We start from the raw sequence: 10,000 nt of genomic DNA, 5'->3' as shown, positions 1-10,000 counted from the left end.
GCCTCTGCAGGCACTGGTCCAGTTTGCTGAGGTGCTGAGGGGTTCCACTGCGCTCCCGCTGTTTGCAGTACCGACCCTCGTTGAACACCTGGGGCAGGTTGGCAGTGTGGACCTGTCGTAACTGCTCATAGTCACTTAGAGCAGCACACAGGTCCCAGTTTTTACCTTCACAGAGAGAGAGAGAGAGAGAGAGAGAGAGAGAGAGAGAGAGAGAGAGAGAGAGAGAGAGAGAGAGAGAGAGAGAGAGAGAGAGAGAGAGAGAGAGAGAGAGAGAAGAGAGAGAGAGAGAGAGAGAGAGAGAAATATGACATTTGGGAGAATATTCTCTAAGGCAAAATATATTTAATGTATTCATGCAAACATGAGAGAAGAGAGCACATTTTAATTCTTTATGAAGCCACACTGTTGACACACAGGAGATGACCAGTGTATTCGAAACAGAAGGTGACCAGCAGTCACTGATGTGCCAGACATGCGTGAGACCTACGTGAACCTATGACCAAAGGCTGCAGTTAAGTGACTTGAAACCGAATAATTATAACAATTGAATAAAATAAAAATGTCTGTAGAACTGCATTTGCTGATGTAACACACAGAAAAACTAACAGTGGCCCTTTCACAAAAACACCTATGCCAATAATTCATAAGAAAATGTTTCGTAAGAAAATGTTATCCACATAAAGCAATAGAGTTTGATTTGCCTTACAAGAAATCAGATTATGTAGTGTCTTCTGTATGCCTCATAATATGATTATATAAACTAAATGAATACCGGTACATCATTTTGTCTGAGAGGAACCCTCTCAGAGCTATTTTACAATAATACACAGTGAAAAAATGTAGTCGTTATGTCTGGGAGCCATTTTGGAAGTTGTTTGAACAAACACAGCCAACTCCCAGAAGGACATTGGTCTCATCCCAGTGACACAGGCCTCCAAGGGGAGCCTGAACCCCTCAGAGGGCCGTGACTCTCCACCCGGCAGAGCTCTGCTTCACAACACACCCTTTTCACCGGTGAGAAACACTCACCGCTTTTCACCGGTAATGGGTCTGTGCTGCCGTACTGCACATGAACGCCTACATAAACACACGCTGCTTGACAAGACCAGATCGGTGGTATACATGGGAGAGTTTGCTTCAACCATCCACGCCAGAAAGAATACACATATATATATATGTGAGAGTTTACTCCAGCAGTCAAGAGCTACAGACTCTCACTCACATTTAGTGGAGAGGTGAGAAACAAGGAGTTCAGTGAGGATGAGGAGGAAGTGGAGGAGAGAGAGGAAGAAGACCAGCAGCAAGATAGCAGGCCTAATGGGAAGTGACAGTTACCTCTAGATGGCTCGACAAACACACACACACACACACACACACACACACACACACACACACACACACACACCCACACACACACACACACACACACACACACACACAGCTGCTCCCTCTTTCTCCAGCTGCCTCCTTATCTTAGTGACAGAAAGAGCTTCCAGGAAAGGGAGAAGCGGGTCAGAACTAACTCTTATTATAGCCTTCAAGCTTCCCCACTACACGGCTGTGGAGAGACACTTCACAAACAGCCCATCACCATGAGACTCACACAAGGAGGTCTAATAAATCTGTTAGAATTCTGTGTCCTGTGAACTCCATGTCTGTCTGTGTGTGAGTGAGTCGGTGTGTGTGTGTGTGTGTGTGTGTGTGTGTGTGTGTGCGCGCATGTGTGTGTGCTTGCGCGCATATGTGTATGTTGGCCTTCTTGAGACAGAGAGCTAGTAGAAAACCTGACAGTCTGACTAGCCCACACTCAATTACGTGGTTTCACTCATCCATCCATGAGGAGAAGACAGCTTTCTTCTCTCTGCCTGACTACACACTCTCCACCCTCAGCCTGGACGGAGCAGACGGGAGAAACCAGGAGATCTGTCCAAGCAAACCCCATCACCTTTCTGGACTCCTGTATCCTTCAGCCAGCCAAACATTTTAAACTTTAAATATTTTATTTTACTGTAATTCAAATGATTACCAATATTACTGCATTGTGTCAGCTTGGGTTTGTATAAACTATCGATAGACTCTGTCTTGATTCTAATAGAAACCTGAACAGATTATAAATAGCTTCTAAATAGAATAGTTTCCTGCTATGGGAAGTAAAAAATAACTGAAGTGACCTTTGGTTTGAGGTTGTACTGCCCATGCAGAGGGTTTATTAGAAGGTGAAGCCTCTTAGAGTTCAGCTCAGACTAGCTCAAAGACCTTCACAGTTCCTTCAGTAAGACCTCTCTTTAGTAATTAACCTTTGCATTTCTCATTTATCAAATGATTAAGCTTCATTTTATTCACTGAAGGCTTCATTATTCAGTGACAAATACAGTCTTTTTTTACTTCATAGTCTAATGGACAATAAATCAAGAAAAATGATAGTATGAGAAATAAGTCACATAAGCTGCTAGTTATCAGTGTGCCAAGCAAATCTTCCACTGCATGATGGAGCAAATGTAATGTTTTTGTGCGAAAGACTCCTTTACCAGTCCCAAAACAACTGCAGCATTTCTGGAGTCCTCTAGAGGGCACCACACATCTTATATTTAGTCACATGCTCTGATATAGCCTTTGTGGAACACCATAAAAGAAGTTTGCCAGTGAGCATTTACTATTATGTGTGTGTAATCTGGCTCTCTCAAGCTAGCCAAACCCCAGACCTCATTCAAACAAACAAACAACAACAAAAAACACAGCAGAATGATCACCCTCACCCTAACCCCAATACCCCACCTCCCCCACCCCTTACCCCCACCTCCCCCACCCCAATACCCCACCTCCTCCACCCCTTAACCCCGCGCTGGAGGCGCTAAAGCATCGGGCCCAAATGCTCTCCAGCATATTGAAGTACTGAGCAGGACAGAGTGGTGGAGGGGTGGAGGAGTGGTGGAGGAGGGGTGGAGGAGGGGTGGAGGAGTGGTGGAGGAGTGGTGGAGGGGTGCCCCCATGGACACATCCTTACAGTGTCACGCTCGGTTGGCCTGTCAGTGTGGCGATGTCCCCAGACCCCCCCCCCCCCCCCCCCCCCCCCCCCCCCAAACCCGCAGAGAGAGTTGCAGTAGGGAGAAGATCTCCAAGCTGATTACTGCCCATGGCTGGCTGGAGACTGGTGTGTTGGTGACTGGTGTGTTGGTGACTGGTGTGCTGGAGACTGGTGTGTTGGTGACTGGTGTGCTGGAGACTGGTGTGTTGGAGACTGGTGTGTTGGTGACTGGTGTGTTGGTGACTGGTGTGTTGGTGACTGGTGTGTTGGAGACTGGTGTGTTGGAGACTGGTGTGCTGGAGACTGGTGTGTTGGTGACTGGTGTGCTGGAGACTGGTGTGTTGGAGACTGGTGTGTTGGTGACTGGTGTGCTGGAGACTGGTGTGTTGGTGACTGGTGTGTTGGAGACTGGTGTGTTGGTGACTGGTGTGTTGGAGACTGGTGTGTTGGTGACTGGTGTGTTGGTGACTGGTGTGTTGGTGACTGGTGTGCTGGAGACTGGTGTGTTGGAGACTGGTGTGTTGGTGACTGGTGTGTTGGTGACTGGTGTGTTGGTGACTGGTGTGCTGGAGACTGGTGTGTTGGTGACTGGTGTGTTGGTGACTGGTGTGTTGGTGACTGGTGTGTTGGTGACTGGTGTGTTGGAGACTGGTGTGTTGGAGACTGGTGTGTTGGTGACTGGTGTGTTGGAGACTGGTGTGTTGGAGACTGGTGTGTTGGAGACTGGTGTGTTGGTGACTGGTGTGCTGGAGACTGGTGTGCTGGAGACTGGTGTGTTGGTGACTGGTGTGTTGGTGACTGGTGTGTTGGTGACTGGTGTGTTGGTGACTGGTGTGCTGGAGACTGGTGTGTTGGTGACTGGTGTGTTGGAGACTGGTGTGTTGGTGACTGGTGTGCTGGAGACTGGTGTGTTGGAGACTGGTGTGTTGGTGACTGGTGTGTTGGTGACTGGTGTGTTGGTGACTGGTGTGCTGGAGACTGGTGTGTTGGTGACTGGTGTGTTGGAGACTGGTGTGTTGGTGACTGGTGTGTTGGTGACTGGTGTGTTGGTGACTGGTGTGTTGGAGACTGGTGTGTTGGTGACTGGTGTGTTGGTGACTGGTGTGTTGGAGACTGGTGTGTTGGAGACTGGTGTGTTGGAGACTGGTGTGTTGGTGACTGGTGTGTTGGTGACTGGTGTGTTGGAGACTGGTGTGTTGGAGACTGGTGTGTTGGAGACTGGTGTGTTGGTGACTGGTGTGTTGGTGACTGGTGTGTTGGAGACTGGTGTGTTGGTGACTGGTGTGTTGGTGACTGGTGTGTTGGAGACTGGTGTGTTGGTGACTGGTGTGTTGGAGACTGGTGTGTTGGAGACTGGTGTGTTGGTGACTGGTGTGTTGGTGACTGGTGTGTTGGAGACTGGTGTGTTGGAGACTGGTGTGTTGGTGACTGGTGTGTTGGAGACTGGTGTGTTGGTGACTGGTGTGTTGGAGACTGGTGTGTTGGTGACTGGTGTGTTGGTGACTGGTGTGTTGGTGACTGGTGTGCTGGAGACTGGTGTGTTGGAGACTGGTGTGTTGGTGACTGGTGTGCTGGAGACTGGTGTGTTGGAGACTGGTGTGTTGGAGACTGGTGTGTTGGTGACTGGTGTGTTGGTGACTGGTGTGTTGGAGACTGGTGTGTTGGTGACTGGTGTGTTGGAGACTGGTGTGTTGGTGACTGGTGTGCTGGAGACTGGTGTGCTGGAGACTGGTGTGTTGGTGACTGGTGTGTTGGTGACTGGTGTGTTGGTGACTGGTGTGCTGGAGACTGGTGTGTTGGTGACTGGTGTGTTGGAGACTGGTGTGTTGGTGACTGGTGTGTTGGTGACTGGTGTGTTGGAGACTGGTGTGTTGGTGACTGGTGTGCTGGAGACTGGTGTGTTGGAGACTGGTGTGTTGGAGACTGGTGTGTTGGTGACTGGTGTGTTGGTGACTGGTGTGTTGGAGACTGGTGTGTTGGAGACTGGTGTGTTGGTGACTGGTGTGTTGGAGACTGGTGTGTTGGTGACTGGTGTGTTGGTGACTGGTGTGCTGGAGACTGGTGTGTTGGTGACTGGTGTGTTGGAGACTGGTGTGTTGGTGACTGGTGTGCTGGAGACTGGTGTGTTGGTGACTGGTGTGTTGGTGACTGGTGTGTTGGTGACTGGTGTGTTGGAGACTGGTGTGTTGGTGACTGGTGTGCTGGAGACTGGTGTGTTGGAGACTGGTGTGTTGGAGACTGGTGTGTTGGTGACTGGTGTGTTGGTGACTGGTGTGTTGGAGACTGGTGTGTTGGAGACTGGTGTGTTGGTGACTGGTGTGTTGGAGACTGGTGTGTTGGTGACTGGTGTGTTGGTGACTGGTGTGCTGGAGACTGGTGTGTTGGTGACTGGTGTGTTGGAGACTGGTGTGTTGGTGACTGGTGTGTTGGTGACTGGTGTGTTGGAGACTGGTGTGTTGGTGACTGGTGTGCTGGAGACTGGTGTGCTGGAGACTGGTGTGTTGGTGACTGGTGTGTTGGTGACTGGTGTGTTGGTGACTGGTGTGTTGGTGACTGGTGTGCTGGAGACTGGTGTGTTGGTGACTGGTGTGTTGGAGACTGGTGTGTTGGTGACTGGTGTGTTGGTGACTGGTGTGTTGGAGACTGGTGTGTTGGTGACTGGTGTGTTGGTGACTGGTGTGTTGGAGACTGGTGTGTTGGAGACTGGTGTGTTGGAGACTGGTGTGTTGGTGACTGGTGTGTTGGTGACTGGTGTGCTGGAGACTGGTGTGTTGGTGACTGGTGTGTTGGAGACTGGTGTGTTGGTGACTGGTGTGTTGGTGACTGGTGTGTTGGAGACTGGTGTGTTGGTGACTGGTGTGTTGGTGACTGGTGTGTTGGAGACTGGTGTGTTGGAGACTGGTGTGTTGGTGACTGGTGTGTTGGTGACTGGTGTGTTGGAGACTGGTGTGTTGGAGACTGGTGTGTTGGTGACTGGTGTGTTGGAGACTGGTGTGTTGGTGACTGGTGTGTTGGAGACTGGTGTGTTGGTGACTGGTGTGTTGGTGACTGGTGTGTTGGTGACTGGTGTGCTGGAGACTGGTGTGTTGGAGACTGGTGTGTTGGTGACTGGTGTGCTGGAGACTGGTGTGTTGGAGACTGGTGTGTTGGAGACTGGTGTGTTGGTGACTGGTGTGTTGGTGACTGGTGTGTTGGAGACTGGTGTGTTGGTGACTGGTGTGTTGGAGACTGGTGTGTTGGTGACTGGTGTGCTGGAGACTGGTGTGCTGGAGACTGGTGTGTTGGTGACTGGTGTGTTGGTGACTGGTGTGTTGGTGACTGGTGTGTTGGTGACTGGTGTGCTGGAGACTGGTGTGTTGGTGACTGGTGTGTTGGAGACTGGTGTGTTGGTGACTGGTGTGTTGGTGACTGGTGTGTTGGAGACTGGTGTGTTGGTGACTGGTGTGCTGGAGACTGGTGTGTTGGAGACTGGTGTGTTGGAGACTGGTGTGTTGGTGACTGGTGTGTTGGTGACTGGTGTGTTGGAGACTGGTGTGTTGGAGACTGGTGTGTTGGTGACTGGTGTGTTGGAGACTGGTGTGTTGGTGACTGGTGTGTTGGTGACTGGTGTGCTGGAGACTGGTGTGTTGGTGACTGGTGTGTTGGAGACTGGTGTGTTGGTGACTGGTGTGCTGGAGACTGGTGTGTTGGTGACTGGTGTGTTGGTGACTGGTGTGTTGGTGACTGGTGTGTTGGAGACTGGTGTGTTGGTGACTGGTGTGCTGGAGACTGGTGTGTTGGAGACTGGTGTGTTGGAGACTGGTGTGTTGGTGACTGGTGTGTTGGTGACTGGTGTGTTGGAGACTGGTGTGTTGGAGACTGGTGTGTTGGTGACTGGTGTGTTGGAGACTGGTGTGTTGGTGACTGGTGTGTTGGTGACTGGTGTGCTGGAGACTGGTGTGTTGGTGACTGGTGTGTTGGAGACTGGTGTGTTGGTGACTGGTGTGTTGGTGACTGGTGTGTTGGAGACTGGTGTGTTGGTGACTGGTGTGTTGGAGACTGGTGTGCTGGAGACTGGTGTGTTGGAGACTGGTGTGTTGGTGACTGGTGTGTTGGTGACTGGTGTGTTGGTGACTGGTGTGCTGGAGAGTACTAACATCATCCATCTATCTCACGTGTGAGTTTTGGGTGTCAAATCAAGACTGATTATACCAAAGTCAAAACTGAAAGTGACGGTTATAGTGAAGGACACCTCCCTTGTAGCGCAGACCCCAACATCCCGGCCCCATCAGAATCAAGACTGACACACAAGCGCACATGCGTACACACACCCGTGAGCCAGCCACTCGCCAGAATCATGTGGGCCCTGTAAGCAGCACTGAATGGCCCTGAAACCAGCGTGGATGCTGCATAAATAACCATGGATTACATGATTGTGTAGGATGCATAATGTATAGGGTGTGTAGGATTGTATAGGCTAGGGAGATGAAGACATGGGGCTCACCCCTTGAGATAAAGCTCTGTTGTTCTAGACTTACTCCACAAACTCTCTCTCTCTCTCTCTCTCTCTCTCTCTCTCTCTCTCTCTCTTTCTCTCTCTCTCTCTGTCTCACTCTGTCTCTCTATACATGCATTGTGTTGCAAGACAGCAAAACAATTTCATATGGCCTTCCACATGTGTTATTTATACTCAATCCTCTGCAGCTTTCAGTAAGTGAGTGCACTTGATAATAACAATACTTCCATCTTCTTAGAAGCAGCTCAGAGCAACACAGTTCACTTGCCGTGTGGGATCCAATCGATTCCATGAGCTCGGTGTGCGGAGACCTCATCATTTTACCTCAGACATTAATGTGCAGGCCAGCCTAAGCATGGCGGAGTCCACGTCCGGCCACTTCTGACACTCTGGCGTGGAGTTCAGCGCGGAGGTATTCGTCCTGAGTCTGACTCTCACTGAATTCAGTCACCTCCTGCTGTGATAGTATAGATGTTTCATTCCTGAATTTGATTGGTAAAGGAGAGCTTGTTGTCTTCACTCTCAAATACAGCAGTGAGGCTCGTTAAAAGCCCATTAGCAAATTGCCAGTACTGAGAAGGGAAGCGTGGCGGACCAGCAGAAAGGCCAGGGCCCCTCCCCCGCACGACTCACTTCAGGGCAGCAGCACGCACAGGATTATGGGAATGAGCAGCAGACCGCTCAAAGACCAGCCAAAGCACAGTGTCACATCTAGAGAAGAAACATCTCCCAAAGTGGTTTACAATGCAGGATGGTCTTTATAAACCATATTTATGTGTACACAGCAATAATACATAGCCAACCTTTTAAAAAAATAATAATAATGGAGCTGAACAGTCAATGAACAGGCTGAAATACATCACAACGTCAAAATCTAATTTTCTACTTACATACCAGACATTCGATATAAAATGCAAAACAACAACAAAAATGTATTCTATGTAACTCTGTATTCATGCTGTTATGATATTATGGCTCAAAAGGTGCAGACGCCCAACCCTCCCCCCACAGAAGAGACATCACATTTGATCCTTTTCTCTCCCAAGATCCCTCTGTGTACATTCTTCATGGCCAGTGACTTCACTGCTCTCTCTTGTCTTGTGTGCTGGTCTGATCTCAGGTCTAGAACTTCTCTTAGTCCAGAGCCTTTCAGAAGGAGGCCATCCCTGGAACAGGGTGACCTCATCTCAGAGGGTTTTAAGAGCAGCCAGCATTAACGTGTGGGCTCCTGAGAGGGCTTTTAAAGCACTCCAGCACAGCGGTGATAGTGGAGGAGATGAGAGGTAGACAGTAAACAGCTGAGTAAGGAAGATTCCCCCCCCCCCCAGTACTTTACCCAGAGTGCAAGCTGCTCTGCCTTCTACAGCACTGTGCTTTAAATCACGGGGACCACGCCCCTCACTCATCCAAATATGAGCAGAGCTCGCAGGCTGCACGGCAGCGTGTGGACGCGCTGAACATTTTGTCTGAAGGGGGTTCGTGCACGTGGCCCGCGCCATCAGTGAGCTGCTCAGGTCAGAATCGCGCAAAAAATCAAGGCGTTTGATTGTGAGCTCATCAGAACAGCCCAAAAGTGATTCGATTCATGGGGGTTTGGACGAGTAACGCAGTACAATGAAGTGACGTCGGGTTCCAAACAGAACAGCTAACCAGCAGCACTCACAGCCAGAGGGCTTCTGGAGAACTTCTAATCGAAGCAGGTGTGTGTGAACCCTCGTTGTCTCTCACCACAGGCAGGGCAGGGACATCCAGGAACCTTGGAGGAGCTTTGCTAGAACATGAAGGGAACACTGTCACAAGTGGAGGAATGAGACCTGGAGAAGGTTGGACCTGCTGGCCAGTTCTCAGAGATGTGAGCTCTACCACTCTCTTTACCTTTTCTTCTAGGACATCTCTCTTCCCTCCCCTCTCTCCCCATTTCCTCCCTCTTTCCTCTCTCTCTCCTTCTCTGTCCTTTAAATGGGGATATATTTCTCTGTCCTGTCTCTTCTTGAGAGGCCATGATTTCTGTGCTAGTCCCAGCACTTCTCCACTACTCAGTGAGCCCCACTGAGCGGGCACAAAGCCCTCCCCAGTGAGCATGCTTGTAAAGCTGTGACTGGGGTCCTAAATCAGCCCACCGCCCCGGCGTGGTGGACCCTCCCTGATGCCACTCACAAAACAAACCCACCGCCTTCCCTCGGTGGGCCTGGGTGAGCCACCACGCCCTGGGGACATCCACAGATTCAGACCCGCTCACATGTTCAGAATCAGACATGATCAGAAGTCTCTGGGCTGTTCATTTGCATAATTAACTTAGTGAAGGCCGGACTATTATAAAGCTTCCTTGTTGCCCAGCATCTCTTATTAATTATTAACTTCATTATCATCTCATTACCATCTCTTTCAGATATCATTCAAGACAGCCCATCTTTCCGCCTTTAATGAGCGCCACACGCTCCATCCAGAATGACTTTAAAAAACATCTGTTGCAGACAAAC

The 10,000-nt window shown here is 50.0% G+C and overlaps 1 protein-coding gene across 1 annotated transcript in view; it reads right to left on the bottom strand.

The window, feature by feature from the left end:
• otud7a (OTU deubiquitinase 7A) overlaps positions 1–10,000 on the bottom strand; it is a 62,947-nt gene that overhangs the window by 16,358 nt on the left and 36,589 nt on the right. Inside the window, 1 exon segment of the mRNA XM_077007480.1 lies at positions 1–165. This exon segment is cut by the window's left edge and continues 18 nt beyond it. Coding sequence (XP_076863595.1) covers positions 1–165 — 165 coding nt within the window.

This window comes from Brachyhypopomus gauderio, chromosome 5 (genome assembly GCF_052324685.1).
Source record: "Brachyhypopomus gauderio isolate BG-103 chromosome 5, BGAUD_0.2, whole genome shotgun sequence".
Lineage (NCBI taxonomy): Eukaryota > Metazoa > Chordata > Actinopteri > Gymnotiformes > Hypopomidae > Brachyhypopomus > Brachyhypopomus gauderio.
Note: the sequence above shows the minus strand (reverse complement) of the source record. Positions and strands in the feature narration are given on the sequence as shown.